Source organism: Python bivittatus, unplaced genomic scaffold (genome assembly GCF_059951505.1).
Source record: "Python bivittatus isolate LINGU-HERP-01145 unplaced genomic scaffold, Pbiv_v1 ctg000330_np1212, whole genome shotgun sequence".
NCBI lineage: Eukaryota > Metazoa > Chordata > Lepidosauria > Squamata > Pythonidae > Python > Python bivittatus.
Genome location: NW_028277058.1, coordinates 38,167,339 through 38,189,795, shown reverse-complemented (window position 1 = coordinate 38,189,795; position 22,457 = coordinate 38,167,339). Strand labels below are relative to the sequence as shown.

Sequence of the window (22,457 nt, the reverse complement as noted above, 5' to 3'; positions counted from 1 at the left end):
TTTTCTTTGCGCTTGAGGCAAAAAATCTCAAGCTCATCTCTTGATAGCAAAAGTAAAACAATAAATTGGATACTTATATTTTATTTATAGCTTGTTAGATTTCTATGATACCTTAAGCTAGTTCCTTGGAAAGGAAGCCCTACTCTGCCTAATGGTAGAATCATCCTTGGTAATCAGAGAAGAATCATCCTTGGTAATCAGAGAAGAATAGTGAAATTTCTAAATGCCCAGGCTAATGCAAGCTTCATTGTGCAAATTTAATGCAAGTTAATGCAAACTTCCTGAACTGGTTCTACTTCCAGCGACTTCACTGACATATTCAAGTAGTTTTCTTGGCAGCACTATAGAAGTGGTTTGTCATTGCCTTCTTTCAGGATTTTAAAAAAAAATTATTTAAATTCCCAGAGTAGCTTATAGCCCCGGGATTTTCTCATGGTCTTTTATCTATCTCTGCTTAGGTATTCAAGATCAACCAATATCAGCTACATGTTGAATCAATGCAAGAATCAAAATGCAATTTTATATTGAATTTGCACTTCTCCATATTTTTCAATATGGTTCTCCATATTTTTCAATATGGTTCTCCAATTTGATTATCTACTGAAAAACTATGTACAAAAGTATATATAATTTTCATGTAAAATATATTATGGAGAAAGACTTGCAAAAATATGTCTACCAAAAACAAACACAGAAGATGTTTACATATATGTTTGTAAAGCATATTAAAATTACAAACTAAAGTGGATAAAATTATAGCTAAAAAGTACAAAACTGAGCAAAACCAAAATCAATAGTTTTATCCAGGGTTTCCTTTTATTTAGATTTATTTATTTATTCATTCATTCCCCACCACAACCACAATTTTGTGGCTTAAAAAAAAAAAAAGAAACGACCCAGATCATGAACATGCCAGATACACCAAATGTCCAATTATATGGGGTAAATGGCAAATATAAGACAATATTGGTGAGTCATAGAGCCCATGCCTCTGTCCTGCAGAGGCCATTCTTCTTCATGCAGTGAACCCAAAGTGTCAGCCTTTTTCTTCAGCATCACCTATCACACATCACTCTCCTCAACCCACACTATCCTGGTTTGTTCTTGGAAGATGTGGGCCCGTACCACCTTTACCAGTTCCTCTGCACTGCTCCAGGAGTGAGGATCTACCCAGGCCCATGAACAAGGTAAGGTATGGAGAACCCATTCATCTCTTTGACATTTCTTCAGGACCTCAGAATCTCGCTGCCCTGGCTTCCCTAATAGGCTCCTAGAAAGAACATAAAACAGAAATGCAGCACTAACCATGTACTCTTTTAGAGACTATGATAACATATTTGCTGATATAGGTTTGGTCAAGCATATTTTAAGTCTAATGTTCTAATTCCAAGAACTGATGGTGTGATGAATGTCTAACAGGCCCCAGGAAAGCAAACAGAAAACAGGGCTGTTACAGAAGAGACTCCTTAGCCCAAGAGAAGGGGGAAGCATGAGAAAGAAATTCAAAACAACTCCACTTCTGACATAAATGCAAGTAATTCTTGTTTCCTGAGTTTGCCAGCCTTGCATGGCTTGACAGATGGGCCACCAAACAAATCCTTTGGTTGTTGTTAGCACCAACCATTGCATTAGTACAATATTACAAATTACAATAATATTGTAGTTCAACAATAATAGCTGAGGGCAGACATTCTAGGAGCTCAGATAAGTCAAATACTGAAAAAGCCAAAGAGGATGTTTTTTTACTATCAGTGAAGCCTGGTCATTCATGATATATTTGGGGAGGTGCTTAGCTAAGTAATAGAACATATGCCCCAAGCAAGAGAGGTGCATTTAAATTTCTGGAAAGTGCTGGTCAGTGTTGCCAATACTAAGCAAGATGGATCAATGGTCTAGCTTGAGATAAAACTATTTTTTTATTTCCTATATAGGGTGCATTCTAACATAGAGATTAAAACATTTCCACATCATTGATGCTAGAAAAAAATTACAGGGAGAACTGGCAACAGGGGAGGGATAGTCATATAAAATCAATATTAGTTCATTCAGATCTCTAGCTAAGCCAACTGTTTCTTAGTGCTCTTTCATGTAACTGTAAATAAACCATACAAAACACGTATTGTTGAGGTGGCAATTTCTGGACAACAGGTAAGGAGAGTCATATATCATCCAAGAAAATCTAGCTCTTTTACTCATTGGCTAGATTCATACTTCATGCTAACTTATCAATTGCTTAACCACAGTTTCTTAAGCTACACTTCTGGATTTATACTCATATTAAACCAAAACCTCCAAGCCAGGTGTTTTTGTAAGTGTTTTGTGCTGAATACAGAAATCAGAATGTCTTCCTTGTCAGAAATATTTGGTTCACAGCCATCATGATCCACCTTCCTGCCATCACAACACATACTAGAAAATCAAGCCTGTTGGCAGTAAGTTGCCTAAACATCTGAAAGTCTGTTGTTTGGTGAATCAGTCCAGACATGGCTTGTACATTTTTGTATATTTCATGCATATGATATTGTATTTGTATTTTCATTCATGCATAAAATACCATTTAAAGGACCTTCCCACATTAATCCATGAAACTGAAGGTTAAATGCCAGAGTCTATGGTAGATAGTCAAATGTTACTATTTGGGGTTCAGTTCACACCACTATTTGGGGTTCACCCTTACTTGGATGTTAAGCCCATTGACTATAGTGGGTCTTACTCCTGAAAACTTTCCTGATCACTTCTGATTGTATTGGTTGCAGAAGATGGAAGCTCTCCTTGAATATGTAGAGTTGACAACTAGCACAGTATCAGTATGCTATATTTTCAACTCATATTTATTGAGAACTTCCATCACCTGCAACCAATACAGCAGTCATTCAAACAAGCCCTATAAATTGGTTAAGGTTGGATTTGGGGGGAGAGGAGTAGAATATTGATTTGAATCTAATAGATCTTTGGTGATCTGTAACAGATTGACAGGTATTTGGGGGTAATCAGAAATGGATGTTTATATATTTATTTATTTAGGTGGCAGAATGAGTTTGGTATGCAGATTTTTTTTCTAGCATCCATCTAGTATACATCCTTTGTTCTAAAGTCTTCTTAGTGGAACTCAGGGTTTTAGTAAAAATAAAGTAGATCCTACAAGATTAAAGTCTATCCATCCCTGCTATGATTCTCGTTGTATAGCAGTTTTTCTTCCAGTCCACATCTCTGCCTTATATTTGGGAAGAAAGTATCCCTTTCCACCCACATTCCAATTCTGAGAAGGGCTTTTATTCATACCTGACTCCTTTGATCTTCTTCTCAGTGACTTTAACATGGATAATGATGGGGTATATTTCACTTTTAATTAGGTCCTTTACCAGCTGGACCTCCAGCTCCAGCAGACAGTGTTGGTTCTGTGAGGAAATTCAACAGATTTAGTAATTCAAATGGAAAAGACATAACCTATCTCTGGCAAGTTATATTAAATCAAACACCATAGTATGAAATCTCATTGCTTTTCCAATAGTAATTCCATTAGAAGATGGAATTTACAACCAACTTACAAGAAAGAGAAAGAACCAAAGGGCAGAGCCAGCTGATATAATAGACTGGGTATCTAACATGTCTAGGTAGGATTCAGACTCTTTCAGGAACAAAGTGTCTTCTGAGTTATGTGAAGACTAAATATTCTCACAGATGTATATGTCCCACAAGCTCAAAAAAGGTCAGAGAATGTAAGAAAGAATTAGCAAGATGAAATCATGATCTGAGCAGTGCTGGTTCTCACTCACAAATCAGCAACCAGGCACAACTTAATAGGAATTCACTGAACTTCTGCAAAGTAGTTGCCCACATTCCTATGCTTTTTATTTAATTTCATGTATCAGGCACTCAATAGGAGGATTTTAAGCACGATAAATGTTCTCAATTCTCATACCAGCAAGCTGGGATAGCTTCATCCTAATAAATTTTTGCTTGCTAAATTGCTCTCAGAACCATAAGATCCCTGCCACAAATAGTTATCAATCCTTTTATTTGTTACCTTCATTCAGTTTTATTGACTGAATGCTGTAAGGTTGTCCGAGACTGAACCACATTTCTCTCCTATTCACACAGGGAAAAAAATCTTCTTGGTTTTCTCTATTCAGATAAGCTTATATTAATCTTCCTTAACCAGCATCCCTGAGATGGTTGGTGGATTATGTGAACTGTTGTCAGATCTGAAAGGCATACTTGGAGAAGGCTGCTTTATACCTTCTGTTGTCTATTTCACTGATCTTGCATTTTTAATCTACCAGAGAAGGGCCTATGGGCCATCAATCTTTTCATTACATTAAATTTGCAACAGACATTATGCCTCCAGCTCTACAGATTTTTTAATAGCATTTAGCACAAGCAGCATTATAGCAAAAGGTGGTTTGTTTGTTTCTTTAATTTATGTAGTTCTCACTCTAAAGCAAGCCTATATAACACTCAGAGCCAGTGGTTAAGGTGTTGCACTGGTTCTAATCCACACAGCCATAGGTCCTCAATGGGTGGCTTTAGGACAGTCATTCTCCCTCAACCCAACCTACCTCACAGGTTTGTTGTTGTGGATGGGAAGTGTGTGCACTGTGTTCACTGCCTTGAGCTCCTGAACAAAGGGTGGATATAAATCTAACAAATAAATAAATAAATAAAATCCATCACCACCTCTCAGCAGTGGAAATTGCTGAGCTCCATTTCCTTACTTTTTTAATAGCTTCTTGGATCATGTGGATCATCCCACGGTCCCTCTGACTCTGAGAGAGCCTCTCGGCATTAACATCATTCTTGGAAGAGGCAGAGAATCCTCTTTGTTTTTCAAGGTTATCTATGAGAGGAGGTAACCACAAAAGATGGATAGTAAAACATATGGAGGGGAAAAAGGGCTAAGAAGCATGGAATGAATGCCACAAAAAGCTTCTAAGTTATAAGTTAAGACAGTCAGCCTCAATCCTCCTCTGCATCTTTAATCAGAATAAATCCCACTGAATTTAATGGCATTTACTCCCCATTAAGTATGCAGAGGATTAAAACCTAATCCTGCAGTCTGGAGTAGAGTCTGCTGAACACTAGAACTAAGTAAAGATGCAAAAGATCGGGTTAGCCTGAGACATTTTATTATCTGAAGCAAAAGACAAAATGGCATCTTCCCACATCAGGTCAACTGGACAGATATTAAAATTTACAATGCAAGCGATGGGATAATATCCTTATTGCATTGTAAGATAGCAAGTCACACAGCATACAAATACAAAGCATTCCTCTAAGAAAACACAGGGACTCAGAAGAAATAGCAAAGAGGATAGCATTGTTATCTTTAGCATTTGCTGTGACTGCAAAGAAATGAACTGCAGATTACAGTATATTTATTAGCTTGTTTCCCCCCCCCAAAGGATTACTCCCTTTCTTCTCCCACACTGTCACCAGAGAAGGAAAGAAGCATGTGTTGAGAGAGACAGCAAAAAAGATAGTAGCAGTAGAAGAATGCTACTTAGACAGAAGTTGACAGAAGGCAAGATAGTCTAGACAAAGAATTTCTACCACACAGTAATTTCCAATATTTTTGCTAAGACGATCTATGAGCAGAAAGCCATTTTTCTTACAGACATATCCAGGGATCCTGCTCTCAGAAAGAGTTTCCTGTGTCCTTATTATACATGCAGTCTGAATATTATCTCAACATAGCCTAATGCAAAAACCTGCCATGCAAAAAATTACAGCGTTAGCAGGTGAAGCTCTCAAAACAGCACACTTTTTTGCTGCAATCTCACAGGGCATTCAAATGGGCTGGTTTGGGTTTTATTTTCTATAAATGAATGAAGTATCTCAGAATTCTGTTTTTTCTGGCCCAAACTGTTGATTTTCTACACTGTGGAAACAGAAAGCATGAAACTGAAATACAAAAGGCCCCATTCAAAGGCTTTCTCTGCTTCCCTTCAAGATGCAGAATGCAGAGACTGCTTATGTGCTTCCTGCTAAGAAAGAAAAATTATTTAACTCAGAAGTTCACTTTCTGGAATGACCCTGAGGTAGAAATCCTGGTCCAGGGCATTCAGCTATTCTAGCTTACCTGTTGGGATGAAGCAGAAATCCTGATTTGAAGAAGGGAGGTCCAGAAGGTTCCTTAGGAGCAGAGGAGCTAAGCATCCAGGTGAAAGCATAACAGGGCGACGGGTCTGAACCATTATAGGATGGACCAGACTATATGGTTTTTCAACTCCATCTGTATGTAGAAAGCAATGAATGATGGAAGAGGCTTTGTTTGTTTTATATATGCATGTTTAGCAAGAAAAGGACTGTAAGTGATACCATATAAGAAGGATTCCTATGTTTCCAGTAGTTGCATAGGGTATTTGCAAAGAAGGGGTACAGCTGTTTGGCCCATGCATTACTGAAGCCACCACTGTCTAATTGTTAACAGATTTCCTCAGCCATATTCTGAGATTGAAAATAAATAGGCAACACCCTGTCCAACATACATGAAGGAGTCTGTCATACCATGAAGCAAACTTCTGCACTCTGGTAACCTTTAGATATATTGAAGTACATGGTCTATCATGCCCAGGCAGCAGACTAAGAGTAATGAGACTGTCAGAGGTGTATGTTTGGAAGGCACCAGATTTGAGAAGGCTCTGGATATGTGCATGCATATAAAGATAATGTAAATTACTGCCAGGCTTCTGGGTGAGGTGTTATGGCTGGTTAGACATCTCTGCAAGTGGGTCTGCAAGTAGAGATAGCATAGTAGTGAAATTACCAACCAGGAGATAGTTCTGGCTGACAGAAATTTCTCCAGAGGAAGGAGAAATTGAGGGATCACCCACTTGTGCTCTGGAAGAGCTGCTCCTCATGAGAAGGCTGCAGGAATTTAGTTTATTGTGGTCAATCGTGGATTGAGCAGCTTTAGAGTCAAGGTATTTACAGTGTGCCCTAAATGGCTATGTAGTCTTTATGGACATTTGACTGGCAAAAGCCTTACCTTCTTAAACACTTTACGATTCAATTGCTTTACAACCTAAGAGAGATATTCCAAACGGCAGAGAAAATGAAAAACTCTCGGTGACTGCCTTCTTTTTGAAATTAAGGAGAGGAGAAAAAACGCTATCTTAAAGAATTTTAATTTAAAAGCAGAAAGATTAACAAGGCTGTGATATAAGTGTGATGGAATGTATCTACGAGGAGGAGAGTGATGTGGGAGATCAAGGCAATCGGGAAGGAGGGGGTGTATTCCAGGAGAGAGGAGGAGGCAAGAGGCAGCTGAGTCCACAACAGGAGCGTGGGAAGCGAAAGAGGTTCAGGATAGCCACTTCCTAGAATCTCCCAGGGTATATCCACTAGTTGCAGTAGTATAGATTTAGTTTGGCAAGAATCTGTCTATAAGGTGTAAGCTAATAAAGGAACTGTATTGGACTGGACTGTTTCACTGTTGTTCTTGGGCTGGGCCCGACATAAAGTTTCAAATGGACAAGGGGAACAGTGATTAAAAAAAAAAACAGAAGATTTTTTTTCTGATAAAAGTACCTTTGAAAATAGTAAAATTAATTAGACTAACAGACCGGACCCTTGTGGGAATGTTGATTGTTTATTTTTAAGGACAGTAATAATTGGTGGATTTTATAAAACAAGAAGGTAAGAGTAATATGAGCTAGACTGTATGACTGTGACTACAGAAAGCCAATTGGGACTAAAATGTTAAAAACAGAGAGAAGCGAAACGGGGGGGGGGAGCTTGCCTTTTACTTTCACCATAGTAATTGGCATACTTTCACTTTCTCACCATGGCAACCACAAGGAAAGCTGCCAAGCTGGGGGAAGGGCGCAAGGGTTCACTAGAACAAATTACAGATAAGGTATTTCACCAGATTTACTGCAGAAAATGTTTGAAGAATTTGGCAAAAAGATGACTGCAACAGTTAAAAAGGAAGTGGAAGAAGGATTTGCAGGGATAAAAAAGATTTGAAAGAAGTAGTTAAAAAAATTGAAGAATCTGTAGGGCAACTGGCTGCAGACTTAAAACAAATTACTGACAAAATGGAAGTTTTGGAAAGCAAGACAAGTTATAAATAGAGAGATGGAGGATTTGGACAATTTGACATTATTGGAACTGAGAGAAAAAGAATTCTGCTTAAGATTAAGAGTAATTCCAGAAGAACATGGAGAAGACATCAGAGAAAAGATTGCTAAATCTGTCTGATTTCTTGGACTGGAAGGATGATGATATTGATACAAAGATTGATAAGGTATATAGGATCAATACGTGTTTTGCAAAATTAAGAAATGTTCCAAGGGATGTCCTTGTGCACTTTGTCAGGAAGAAGACCAAGTTCTACAGCAGCATTTTAATACTAGACTGAGGATTGATAATACAGACATAACTGTACTTAAGGAAATCCCAATTAGAATACTATGCAAGAGAAAAGAGTACTTTTTTCTGACAAACTTAAACAGAAGAAATTCCATTTAGGTGGGACAAGTTGGAAGGGGTGATTTTTAGTTTTAAACAACAGAGATTTAGGTTGAATTGTGCAGAAAGCAAGAGACTTTTTTGAAAAAATTTAGAGAACTGGTGGAGACAAAAAAGGAAGGGATAATGACAGATGAGACTAAACAAGTGCCACAACAGATTCAAGACACTGAAGAAGATTCCATGTTGGGTGCTACAGGTATTGACTTTTCCAAAATCTTGGACTAATTATGGATTATGAATGCTTAATGTGGAATATAAATGGGGCATATGCCCCTCAAAAGAGAAAAAAAAAATCACTCTTTGAAAAAGTTAAAACAAGATGTGATTTGTCTACAAGAAACACATATTAGGAAAAAAAATGTAAAATATTTAAGTCACAAAAATCTGGGAGAGGAATTTATTTCAGCAGGATTGGGAAAAAATTGAGTTGTTTTGTATATAAACCCCCAGCTATATCCAAAACTTATACTGACTGATGATTACAGCATATATGTTGGGGTGGAAGTTACTCCATAGGGGGCTAAGACTTTGAGCTTATTGGGGCATAAATTCCCTTATTTGGGAATTTATGCCCCAAATAAAGATAAAACAGCATTTTACAAAAGATTGTGGATAAACTTTTGGATTTTACATATGAAAATTGATGTCTCCTGTGAGACTGGAATGGAGTGGTTTCCCCATAAAAAGATAGAACTTCTGAGAAAAATATTACAATAAGACAGGATAAATTACCAACTTTTTTAAAAATTTATTTAATGAATAATTTGGAGCACGCATGCTTGTTGATGCATGGAGACATAAAAATGGAAATTCAAAAGAATATACTTATTTTTCTGAAAGACATAGATCTTTTTCAAGAATAGATATGATTTGGATTTCTGACTTTGGCTAATAATGTCTATAAAGTGGAGATATTACCAAAGACATTTTCAGATTATAATCCAATGACTTTAAATTTTAAAAGGAAATATGGATCTGTTAGATAGATATTGAATGAGAGATTATTACAAAAAGAAATGGTGGTGGTGGATTGTGAAAAGAAAAAGGAATGTTTTGAGAATAATCTTAATAAAGATACAGAAGTAAGGATAGTTTGGGATGCAAATAAAACTTTTGTAAGAGAATATTTTATACAATGCAATAGTAAATTTAAAAAAGACAAGACAAGAGAATATGCAATTGATTTTATTTGAGATTTTTTAAAAAAAGGAAGAAGAGTTAAAAAAAAATCTCCAGGGATGTTAACTATAACTCACCAAATTAAGCTTTTACAGAGGCAATTATCAGTGAGAGAGATGGAAATAAAGATAAACTTTGTAAAACAAAGACATTTTGAATTTGCAGATAAATCAGGGAGATGGTTGGCATACAAGCTGAAAAAAGAAAAAAAAAAGAAAGTGATATTAATGTTACAAGAAGGGAATACTGTAATAACAGATAATATGAATATATGAAAAGTGTTTCATCAGTATTATACTACTTTATACAAAGGTCAAGAAATTTCCTTGGAAAAAGTGGATGAATACTTGCACAAACAGAATTTATCAAAGATTAATAAACGACGATCAGACGATCAGAGACAAATTTTGAATAGACCTATAACAATAAGGGAGCTGTGTGAAGCTATCAAAAAGACTAAAACAGGAAAGGTACCTGGTCCAGATGGGTTGCTGGCCTCTTACTAGAAATGTTTTGAAGATGAGCTTTTACAACGTTTACAACAAATGATGAATATTATTTTGCAGAATGAAAAGATTCCTGATAGTTGGAAGGAAGCTAATATAACATTAATACCTAAAGAGGAACAAGATTTGACTTTAACAAGAACCTATTGACCAATATCTTTATTGAATAATGATTACAAACTGTTTACCATGATTTTGGTTGAAAGGTTGAAAATAATTTTACAGAATTTTATTCATGAATATCAATGCAGGTTTTTATCAAAAAGATCACTAAGAGGTAATATTAGAAATGCTTTGAATATTCTGGAATATTTGGAGCAACATAATGAAAAACAAGCTGCACTGACATTGTTAGATGCAGAGAAGGCCTTTGACAATTTGAACTGTTTTTTGTTTTGTTTTTCTGTTTAGAGTTCTGTAACATATGAACTCTGGAGATAATTTTATTAAATGGGTAAGGTTGATTTATACTTCTCAGAAAGCCCAAATAATTGTTAATGAAGAACTAACAAAACCTTGTGAGATTCAAAACAGGACAAGACAAGGATGTCCACTGTCTCCACTTTTCTTCATTTTGTTTCTTGAGATATTGGATAAAGAAGAAAGACAAGATCAGAGAATTATGGGAGTTAAGATTAAAAAGAAACTTTTAAATTAAGGGCATCTGCGGATGATTTGGTGTTAATTTTAGAAGATCCACTAGAAGGTGTAGAAGCATTAATGGGAAAATTAAAGAACTTCAGTGTATTAGCAGGTTTCAAGATTAATAATCAGAAGACAAAGATGTTAACAAAAATATGAAATGAGAAGATCAAATAGAATTGATGGAGAAAACTGCTTTTAAGTCTGAGAAAAAAGTAAAATACTTGGGTATTACTATGACAAATATGAATTGGATGTTATTTCAAAATAATTATGTTAAGACATGGACTGAAAATAAGGACATTTTAAGATAGGAGAAATTAAAATTGTCACGGTTGGGGAGAAATTCTGTGATAAAAATGAATATTTTGTCAAGAATGATGTTTTTGTTTCAGCAAATACCTGTTTTAACAATGGATGTATCATTTAAACAATAGCAAAAAGACATATCTAAATTTATATGGCAAGGCAAAAAACCACAAGTTAAATATAAAATGTTACAACATGCAAAGAAAAGAGGAGGATTGGGTTTACAAGATTTGAAATTGTATTTTGGTGCTTTTTGTTTGGTCTGGATGAAAGAATGGATGTTGCTGAGAAACAAGAGACTTTTACAGTTAAATCGTGACCTGAGGTTTGGATGGCATGGATATTTACAGTATGATAAAATTAAAGTTAATGTGGACTTTAAAAATCATTTTATTAAACATGTCATTATTAAGAACATGGAATAGATATAAACCCAGGTTGTGCCTGAAAACACCTTTATGGATCTCAGCTCAAGAAGCATATTATAGAAGAGAAATGGCAGATAAAGATAAATGGTTGACGTACCAGGACTTATTGGAAAACTGTCAAGGGGAATTTAAGATCAAATCAAGAGAACAACTAATAGCAGAAGGATACAGTTGGCAATGGTTTTCCCATTTACAGTTATCTGAAAGATTTAAAATGGAGAAAAAGACTTATGGCATGGAGCAAAGTAAGTCAGAATTTGAAAGACAATTGTGTATTGATGATGAACATGTAATTACAAAAATGTACAAACTTTTGTTGAAATTTGAAACAGAGGAAGAACAGATTAAAGAATATATGACAGAGTGGGCTAAGAATTTTGTTTATAATATACAGATGGATCAATGGGAAAATATGTTATTAAAAGGGTTGAAATTTACATTGTGTTATGATCTCAAAGAGAATTTTTATAAAATGATGTATCGTTGGTACAGTGGGGCAAAAAAGTATTTAGTCAGCCACCAATTGTGCAAGTTCTCCCACTTAAAAAGATGAGAGAGGCCTGTAATTTTCATCATAGGTATACCTCAACTATGAGAGACAAAATGGGGAAAAAAATCTAGAAAATCACATTGTCTGATTTTTAAATAATTTATTTGCAAATCATGGTGGAAAATAAGTATTTGGTCAATATCAAAAGTTCATCTCAATACTTTGTTATATATCCTTTGTTGGCAATGACAGAGGTCAAACATTTTCTGTAAGTCTTCACAAGGTTTTCACACACTGTTGCTGGTATTTTGGCCCATTCCTCCATGCAGATCTCCTCTAGAGCAGTGAGGTTTTGGGGCTGTCGCTGGGCAACACGGACTTTCAACTCCCTCCAAAGGTTTTCCATGGGGTTGAGATCTGGAGACTGGCTAGGCCACTCCAGGACTTGAAATGCTTCTTACGAAGCCATTCCTTCGTTGCCCGGGCGGTGTGTTTGGGATCATTGTCATACTGAAAGACCCAGCCATGTTTCATCTTCAATGCTCTTGCTGATGGAAGGAGGTGCTCACTCAAAATCTCACGATACATGGCCCCATTCATTCTTTCCTTTACACGGATCAGTCATCCTGGTCCCTTTGCAGAAAAACAGCCCCAAAGCATGATGTTTCCACCCCCATGCTTCACAGTAGGTATGGTGTTCTTTGGATGCAACTCAGCATTCTCTCTCCTCCAAACACGACGAGTTGAGTTTAGACCAAAACGTTCTACTTTGGTTTCATCTGACCATATGACATTCTCCCAATCCTCTTCTGGATCATCCAAATGCTCTCTAGCAAACTTCAGACGGGCCCGGACATGTACTGGCTTAAGCAGGGGGACACGTCTGGCACTGCAGGATTTGAGTCCCTGACGGCGTAGTGTGTTACTGATGGTAGCCTTTGTTACTTTGGTCCCAGCTCTCTGCAGGTCATTCACTAGGTCCCCCCGTGTGGTTCTGGGATTTTTGCTCACCGTTCTTGTGATCATTTTGACCCCACGGGGTGAGATCTTGCGTGGAGCCCCAGATCAAGGGAGATTATCAGTGGTCTTGTATGTCTTCCATTTTCTAATTATTGCTCCCACAGCAATAATTAGTGTGCTTCACAGCTCTTTGGTCTTGGCCATAGTGGAGTTTGGAGTGTGACTGTTTGAGGTTGTGGACAGGTGTCTTTTATACTGATAACAAGGTCAAACAGGTGCCATTACTACAGGTAACGAGTGGAGGACAGAGGAGCCTCTTAAAGAAGTAGTTACAGGTCTGTGAAAGCCAGACATCTTGCTTGTTTGTAGGTGACCAAATACTTATTTTCCACCATGATTTGCAAATAAATTCTTTAAAAAATCAGACAATGTGATTTTCTGGATTTTTTTTCCCATTTTGTCTCTCATAGTTGAGGTATACCTATGATGAAAATTACAGGCCTCTCTCATCTTTTTAAGTGGGAGAACTTGCACAATTGGTGGCTGACTAAATACTTTTTTGCCCCACTGTACATGACGCCACAGACATTTTCTAGAATGTATAAAGGCACTTCAAATGTATGTTGGAAATATGAACAGCATGAAGGGACATTTTATCATGCTTGGTGGACATGTAAAAAAAGCTAAAAAATTTTGGATTCGAATACATACTTGGATACAGAGGATTTTAAAGATCAATTTTAATTGAAGCTGGAACTTTTCCTTTTAGGATTAATGGATAAACAGTTAGAAAAAAGCCATGGAAGATTATTTCAATATATGATTACTGCAGCAAGACTACTATATGCACAGAGATGGAAAGATTCAATACTATCCATTATAGAGGAATGGTTGGTGAAGTTAACAGATTTTGGTGAAATGGATAAAATGACTTTTTTGATTAGAGAAAAGACACTATCTACATTTATTGGTAGCTGGAAGCCTCTTATGGACTTTTTGCATAAAAATAAAAAAATGAACTTGTCATTGGCTTTGATGATTACAGAGAATAAATTATAGAAAGAACAGTAATATGATGTAACTTTGGAGAGAGAGGTTAAAATATATTTGTACTCATAACTACTGTGAAGAATCAGAAACCACTTTTTATATCTTTTTTTCTTTCTTTTCTATTTTTCTTCCACTTTTTTCTTTTCTTCCACTTTTTGCTTCTTTGATTTCTTTTTCTTTTTTCTTCTTTACTTCATATTAGTTTGTGTTAGTTTTTATCTTCTTGTTTAAAAATTTTAATAAAAATTATATTAAAAAAGACAACGTAAATTACTGCCTGGAGGGGTGGAATGTTGCAGGAAAGATCCTAAACTCTCAATTATTTATTTTTTATTAAATCAATTTATATAGCTGCCCATCTCACCACAGGTGACTCTGGGCAGCATACAACAAAGCTAAAAACAGTAAAATGCATTAAAATATGTAAAACAAAATAAAACAGAGAATAAAAGGAAGTTAAAATATTTATTTATTAAATCAATTTATATAGTGTATATAGCATATATGTTACATATAGTAACATATGTTTTCATTATTATCTTCACATGCATGCACACTCACAAAGATGCTACAGGCATTGGATTTACAACATATTCTTATTTTAGATCTTCATCAGAGGCTCGCTCTTCTCCCCAGTTCTTTGTGATAGTTACTAGGAAAAGGAATTCTTCATAAACTGAGCTGTAGTGGCTCTGAAATGCCCTTCCCAGGAAGATTCACCTATCACCTAATTCAATGTCTTTCGGATTCCAGCTGATTTTTCTTTCTATTACCCCTTTAATTTATTTTTATCTGTTTGATACTGTGTATTATTTGTATGCTAATTTTGGAAGACTCCTGGTTTTACATTTATTTTTATCTGTTAATTACTTACCAGGTTTTTAATATTTTATTGTAAGCTGCCCTGACAGGATGATTCAAAGGTAGGCTTAATAAAGCATTGATTTCTAGCATCTTACGAACATCTACAAAGTATACCATCCCAACATATAGAGTATACCTCCTGGTAGGAAGAACCATCCCCCAGAAGTTACTAATCTAAAATGGCAGTATAGCTCAAAGGCAAGCTTTCTCCATCTACCTGTGGAAAGAGACAAAAGAGGAATCACAATTCACCTGGGCAAGAGTCCAGCCAAGGGGCCTCATCCTGTTTCTTGTGTTTTACCAGGCGAAGCTGCTTCAGGGTCCGTTTCTTCAGATGAAAGGACCAAAGGAAAGGGAGAAGAAAGGGAAAAGAGGAAAAACAAGGGCTGCATTATTCAGGTGCCTGCAAAAATCACAGCTATATATTTATTATTGGAAGCTAAGTAGACTGTCTTGAGATACAGCTCCCCAAGCAAGGTAGGACATACCAGCAGTTTAAACAGAGAAGGAACCTTAATTGAGAAACACATCAAGACAAAAATGCAATGCATTTCTTTTCATCCCCAGAAAGAAAATACACCATAGAAATAGCTACCACTAATGTACTACCACAAAGGGTCTCTACCCTCCTGGTAAAGTATTTTTAATTTTATATACCAAGATGGTAGGAAATCAACTATCCAGTTCCTTTACTCCTCAGGTTCTAAAGTTTAACACAGATTGTTAAATCTAAATCAGACTCTGACAAATTGGCCCTTGCACCAGGCTGATTATGACAATGAGTTCATCTCTGTGGGATGAAGACAAAGTAATACTTTTGACTTAAGTTCAACCGGGACTTCATTTGTTATGGTGTAATAGGTAGAATGCAGGACTTGGAACAAGGAGTACAGGTTCAAATCACCCACAGTCAGTTTCTTGGCTGACCTTGTGCCATTCTATGTCAGTTTAGCCAATCTCATCAGGTAGAATAAATTTGGATAACCCCATATTATGGCAGCTTGAGATCCTTAGATGAAAGAACAGACTCAATTATGGCTAACAACAGCAGGGTTTTCTGCTCCAATAACATGATGTAATAATAATAAAAAAGTCCTTCTGAACTTGTATAAAACACTCTTCTCTCATTGTTCAGTGTTCAAGCTACATTTATCTGGGTTAGTGGAAAGAATAGCAATATTTGCAGTCACCTTTCACTGTTGGTGATGCAGAATATAGATGAGTAAAATTAACTTTCTCCACCTTGGTGGCCTCCAGACATGTTGGACAGCAATTCCAATCAATGATAAACTATTAGTTCTTTCTAGGTAACCCATCCATCGTCCCCCAGTCTCTCACTTCCAGCTCACCTTATTCCTGCAGCCTTTCTGCCACATTGCTAGCTGTATCTTCAAGAGCTGGTAAGCCCTGAAAGAATGACATCAGTTGAAAATCAGACCCTTGGCAGCCTAAAATGAAACAGAACAAATGCCAAGTACTCTCTAGAGGCATCTCAAGACATTCTAATGCCAAAAAACTGTCATTCTTATAATCATTTAGTAAGTAAAAGACATAATTATATCTCTCCATTTTATATTACACCAGACAAGGAGGTTGTTACTAACTTCAACTCCCGTTCCTCATAACAATGCACTAGTTCCTATTATACCTCCTGAGGAAATGCCTCTCAGTAGAGACTGAGCTATCTTCTGTCATTGGCAGAATGTGTCTTCCACATAACAGTACTCCACAATAGAATACCTTAGATTTTTATTTTCAAAATACAGACATTCACTTATATGAGAGACAGCAAAAGAATTTACTCAGCAGCATCCCCCCACCTTCCTCCCTCAAGATGCTTCTGTGCATATCACAATGCTGGAGGTCCTGCTCTTTTGCCAGCAATTTTCCCAACTGCGTCCTTTATCTTTTGTTCTCTAGATCACACTGGAAACCATTGAGAATCAGGACTGTTGCTGTTCGCATAGATCCGCCCTTCAGGTGAAAAGCTGCATTTTATGTTTTCCCATAACAGAATGTAACATTGCACTAAAATAAAGAGAGAAAATCCCAAATGGATCTGTAGTAAGACAGTAGCCAACAAAAGGCATCCGGCAGCAATTCCATCTTGTGTTTACACCATAGAAGGAGGAAATCTGCTGGCAAAACCACCATTTTATCTGTGCCCTGACAGAATGGGAAGCAGCTTTGATTTCTTCCCACCAAACGACTACCATGGTAGAAAAATCACTACATTAATTCCAGAGTAAATAGAATATGGAGGCTTTGAGTCAGATGGATCAGCAGCCTATCTCTGATATGCACACCCTAATATACCAAGTTTTCCTCTCATAGTGGTAGCAGAATGAAGTATCTCTACACTTTACCCCAACCTGGGTTCCATCCAGATGTATGGACAGACTGACTGACTGACTGACTTTTTGTTTGCTTGTTTAAAAGATTTGTATGGCTGCCCATCTTGTGGCACACAACTCTGGGTGGCTAACAACAATGATAAAAACACAAGCAATAAAACCAATGCAGAGGAGAAAAAAAAGGGGGGGGGGATCAAGAAAAATCAGTTCCCCAAGCCATAACTATACCAATTCACGTCTTCAATTCCCAGGCTGCAACCTTCTCATTCCAATGCCTGGGGAAAAAACCAGCTTTCCACAGCTTTATAGAAGGCTAAGAAGGTGAGGCAAACTGTGGCAAATTCTTAAAGAGATGGGAGTACCAGACCACCTTACCTGTTTCCTGAGAAATCTGTATGCCAAGAAGCAACAGTTAGAACCGGTCATGGAACAACCGATTGGTTCAAAATAGGGAAAGGTGTACGACAAGGCTGTATACTGTCACCCTGCTTATTTAACCTATATGCAGAGTACATCATGAGAAATGCCAGGCTGGAAGAATCACAAGCCGGAATTAAGATTGCAGGGAGAATCATCAACAACCTCAGATATGCGGATGATACCACCCTAATGGCAGAAAGTGAAGAAGAACTAAAGAGCCTCTTGATGAGGGTGAAAGAGGAGAGTGCAAAAGCTGGCTTGAAACTCAACATTAAAAAAACTAAGATCATGGCATCTGGACCCATCAATTCCTGGCAAATAGAAGGGGTAGAAATGGAAGCAGTAACAGACTTCATTTATTTGGGCTCCAAGATCACCGCAGACGGAGACTGCAGCCATGAAATTAAAAGACGCTTGCTCCTTGGGAGGAAAGCTATGGCAAGCCTAGATAGCATATTAAAAAGCAGAGACGTCACCTTGCCGACAAAGATCCGCATAGTCAAAGCTATGGTTTTTCCAGTAGTAATGTATGGCTGTGAGAGCTGGACCATAAAAAGGCCGAGCGCCAAAGAATTGATGCCTTTGAACTGTGGTGCTGGAGAAGACTCTTGAGAGTCCCCTGGACTGCTAGGAGGTCAAATCAGTCAATCTTAAAGGAAATCAACCCTGATTGTTCATTGGAAGGATCGATAATGAAGCTCAAGCTCAGATATTTTGGTCACCTAATGCGAAGAGAGATCTCTTTGGAGAAGACCCTGATGCTGGGAAAGATTGAAGGCAAAAGGAGAAGAGGACGGCAGAGGATGAGATGGTTAGATAGCATCACTGAAGCAATGAGCATGAAACTGAGCAAACTCAGGGAGGCAGTGAAGGACAGGAAGGCCTGGCGCAATATGGTTCATGGGGTCACGAAGAGTCGGACACGACTTAACGACTAAACAACAACAACAACAAGGTGAGGGCCTGCCAGATCTCAAGGGCAGGGATGTTCCACAGGGCAAGGGGCTGCTACAGAAAAGACACACTTTCTAGGTCCCACTAGATGGCAACATTTAAGGGAAGGGATCTGGAGCATGCCCACTCTATCCAATCTAGTGGAATGGGCAGGTAGCCTCAGGGAGAGGTGATCCCACAGGTAACTTGGCCCTGTGCCATGTAGGGCTTTAAGGTAATAACCAGCACCTTGAGTTGCACCCGGAAAGACACTGGGAGCCAGTGCAGCTCACACAGCAATTATGTAACATGGACAAACCAAGAGGCACCCAATACTGTGTGAGTTGCCACATTTTGGACAAATTGTAACTCCTGGGGAGTCTTCAAGGGCAGCTCCACATAGAGCACATTGCAATATCCAGCTGGGAAGTGACCAAGACATGAATGACTCTGAGCAAGTTCCTAGATCTGCCATTCAACATGCACATTGCTGAGAATTCTGTGAATCAAGTTCACACATCTAGACAATACCCAGGATGATCTATAGCTCCCTATTTTGCTGGTGAAGCATAATATGATCCTTCAGCCAGCCCCAGGAAACTTCAGATTATATACCAAATCAATTCATTTTTAAATTAAATATGCGTAAAATAATGTATAATTAAAATAATAACTCTAAAGAAAAAGTAGTACTTGTTTTTCAAAAGGTTATATATTTGAGAAGTCAGCATATTGAAACAAAAGAGTAAGGAAGAAATACCACTGCGAAGACAGTGCCTGCCACCTGCATTGAGAATGAACCCTGCTAAGGACTGAGAATTAACCCATGCACAAGGATTTTTTAAAACTTATTTTACAGTAAGTAATAGTTTATTAAATCAATTGTTTTTTTAAAAAAATGTTTCCTCAATCTAATATTGTTTGGTTACACTGGATTTTTATTCTCCGTCATTCCCATCAGCATGCTGCGTACAGCAGAAAATGCAATCCAACATACCTGGAGGGTGTTAGGTTAAGGATGGCAAATTTAAATTGAGTTTTTTTAAAATACAAATCTATATTTATTTCCATTATCTTTACTCAGTTCTCATCTCTTTCTCCCCAGTGATATTGGAGGAAATCTCAGAACAAAGATTTTGACCATGAACATTCCTATGGGTATTTCCAACTCATTAGCAGTTTGAACATGGGACTGGCAAATTAAGATCTCTCCAGTGAGCACCCCACTTACTCCAGATTGCCAGTTCCAGCTCTGTCTACATGTACCTCTCCGTATACATCCACCCAGTCTTCTCTAAAATTCTGATAAGTAGTAGAGGAAAAGCACAGTACCAAATAAAACTAAGTTAATCCTATAAACCCAAGTACTTCTAAAGTTATTCTAATAATAGTATCTAAGTGTTACAAATTACATTAAAATACTTTTAAAAATAACATTTTGCAGAACTGATGAGAAATCCAGCAGCCTAGAGTTTAACAATATTTAGTAAGCAAAATGTACCTTAAGGTTGTCATTCATTCTCCAAATGTTTGAATTTGCAAATCAAAGGCAATGAACAGGACCTTTTGTAAATTAAATTGGGTTACTAAAATCTCCTTCACCCAACAAAAACCTGCTTTCCTACAAACCTTGCATCTACAACACCCATATATCATGGTGGTGCTTTACTTTGTGGGTTAAGACCCAGATACTACTAGTATTCTACTACAAGTACAAAAATAGGGTAGAGAATATAAAACTGGTTTAAGGGTCTGTCCATTAAAATATTGCATACTCTGATTTCACATCATGTGCACATTTGTTCCTTTCTTTACATAGCTGGAGATATTAGGGCTGGAATTTGGAACTTTTTGCACTCATGGCATATCTTTAGTCACTGAGTTATGATCTCTGGTGAAGAAAATGCATTGAACTATTTTTTTTCCTTTTGAGATACAAAGGAGTAATGGAAATACATGAACAAGGGACACATACCGCAGAATGATTACCTGTTGTAATTAGGTACCGTGCCCCTGTCCAAGTCCTGAAGCGTGAAGGGGTCCACACGGGCACAGTACCATTCCAACTGCCCCTTATACAAGGTATCAGTAACATGAAGGATCTCTCGACATTTCACACATAGAGCATATGGGTTTGAAAGCTCCAGGAGGCTCAGGTTAGTACGCACATAAAATGAGTCACCAAGAATTTTCTTTCTGGAATCAAGTGCTTCTTTGAGAGGCTGGTAACCTAATAAAGAGAAGAGAGTATAAGTAAGGAAACAGTCTTAATGGTTCATGTAGACCAGCACCCTAGCAGTCAACTAGATGTTCTTTAGAGATGAAAAATTTTGGTCAGGTATTCATTTCAATATGTTTGTAATATGGTCACACAGACACAGAATATATTCAACTTTGGTGTCCAAAGACACACCATGACACCATGTGCTTAGCTACTTACCTCTCATATCATGTAAGAATAGAAGAGCAGATGGGTCCTTCCAATGCAACAAACTTAAGTGAGCAACCTCCAGTGTGCAGTTCTCCAAAGAGAGCCCCTCTCCATTTAGCTGTGCCTCCCTAAGCTGCCACAGAGAGAGAGAAAAAAGACAAGATCCACTAGCTTTAGAATAACATTTCTGGGCTTAAAAGAAATGTTTTCACCTCCTTTGAAATGGTAAATTGTACAAGAAATCAGGAGAAGATTGATGAATACAAGCTGGCTAAGAGGTTTCCTTAAAACAGGAGATCTTTGAAATGGGCTGCTGCTGGGTTCTTAGATCTTCCTCTAAAAAAGGAATGGAAGTCTTATGAGCTCTTAAATCAAAGAACTCCCCCAAAGCTTTCCAAACAGGCTGCAGACTTCTGTTTACTGGTGGATCCATGCACCATGCCTGGCTATCCCTGCCCAAACCTAAACACAGAGGAAACTTGTCTATGCAGGCTGTATTAGCAGCAGTGACAAAGACAGCCACATGGAATAATATAACATTCATAAACAATTCCATTTTTATTATTCTTTTATTGTGATGGAATATCTAAATGACCTTGGGAATATGAAGGAGGGAGCAAGACCATTATAGGAGGAAGCAGGGGCATTAAAGATTAAAACACGGCAGTGTGTTCAAGATCCAAGGTAGGGGGGAAATGTGAGAAAGAGACCTCAAACAACTCTGTCTTAATGATGGTAGGTATAAATTGAGTTGAAGAATTGCTTTGGCAGGTTTTCAAGATACTGTTACATTATCCAACTAGAAATAAAGTTCATTCCAGAAATCCAAGTGATTTTTTTTTTCTGAATTTGTCTATCTTGAAGGGCTTGACGCTTAAAGAGGCACCATCTTTTGGAGCAACAATACAAGACTCTACTCCACAGAAGGTACCCAAATATAGTAGAACTGACTTGCTGTATTTCTAAATGAATGACATAATACAGTGGGGCAAAAAAGTATTTAGTCAGCCACCAATTGTGCAAGTTCTCCCACTTAAAAAGATGAGAGAGGCCTGTAATTTTCATCATAGGTATACCTCAACTATGAGAGACAAAATGGGAAAAAAAATCCAGAAAATCACATTGTCTGATTTTTAAAGAATTTATTTGCAAATCATGGTGGAAAATAAGTATTTGGTCACCTACAAACAAGCAAGATGTCTGGCTCTCACAGACCTGTAACTACTTCTTTAAGAGGCTCCTCTGTCCTCCACTTGTTACCTGTAGTAATGGCACCTGTTTGACCTTGTTATCAGTATAAAAGACACCTGTCCACAACCTCAAACAGTCACACTCCAAACTCCACTATGGCCAAGACCAAAGAGCTGTTGAAGGACACCAGAAACAAAATTGTAGACCTGCACCAGGCTGGGAAGA

At 37.4% G+C, this 22,457-nt stretch overlaps 1 protein-coding gene across 7 annotated transcripts in view; it reads right to left on the bottom strand.

Annotated features, from left to right (window-relative positions):
• Positions 1 to 794: 794 nt before the first annotated feature.
• Positions 795 to 22,457, bottom strand: part of CARD10 (caspase recruitment domain family member 10) — a 120,479-nt gene continuing 98,816 nt past the window's right edge. For 6 of the 7 annotated variants that reach the window (XM_025163405.2, XM_088141056.1, XM_025163407.2 and 3 more), the window contains 8 exons: positions 21,051 to 21,174; positions 20,600 to 20,840; positions 16,253 to 16,310; positions 15,156 to 15,231; positions 6,080 to 6,232; positions 4,716 to 4,837; positions 3,283 to 3,398; positions 795 to 1,270 (listed from right to left, as the gene is read on the bottom strand). In XM_025163405.2, the coding sequence (XP_025019173.2) occupies positions 1,063 to 1,270; positions 3,283 to 3,398; positions 4,716 to 4,837; positions 6,080 to 6,232; positions 15,156 to 15,231; positions 16,253 to 16,310; positions 20,600 to 20,840; positions 21,051 to 21,174 (1,098 nt within the window). In that variant the 3' untranslated portion in view covers positions 795 to 1,062. Of the gene's footprint in view, positions 1,271 to 3,282; positions 3,399 to 4,559; positions 4,642 to 4,715; positions 4,838 to 6,079; positions 6,233 to 15,155; positions 15,232 to 16,252; positions 16,311 to 20,599; positions 20,841 to 21,050; positions 21,175 to 22,457 lie in introns of those variants that run through there. The other variant, XM_088141057.1, reaches the window with a different exon arrangement.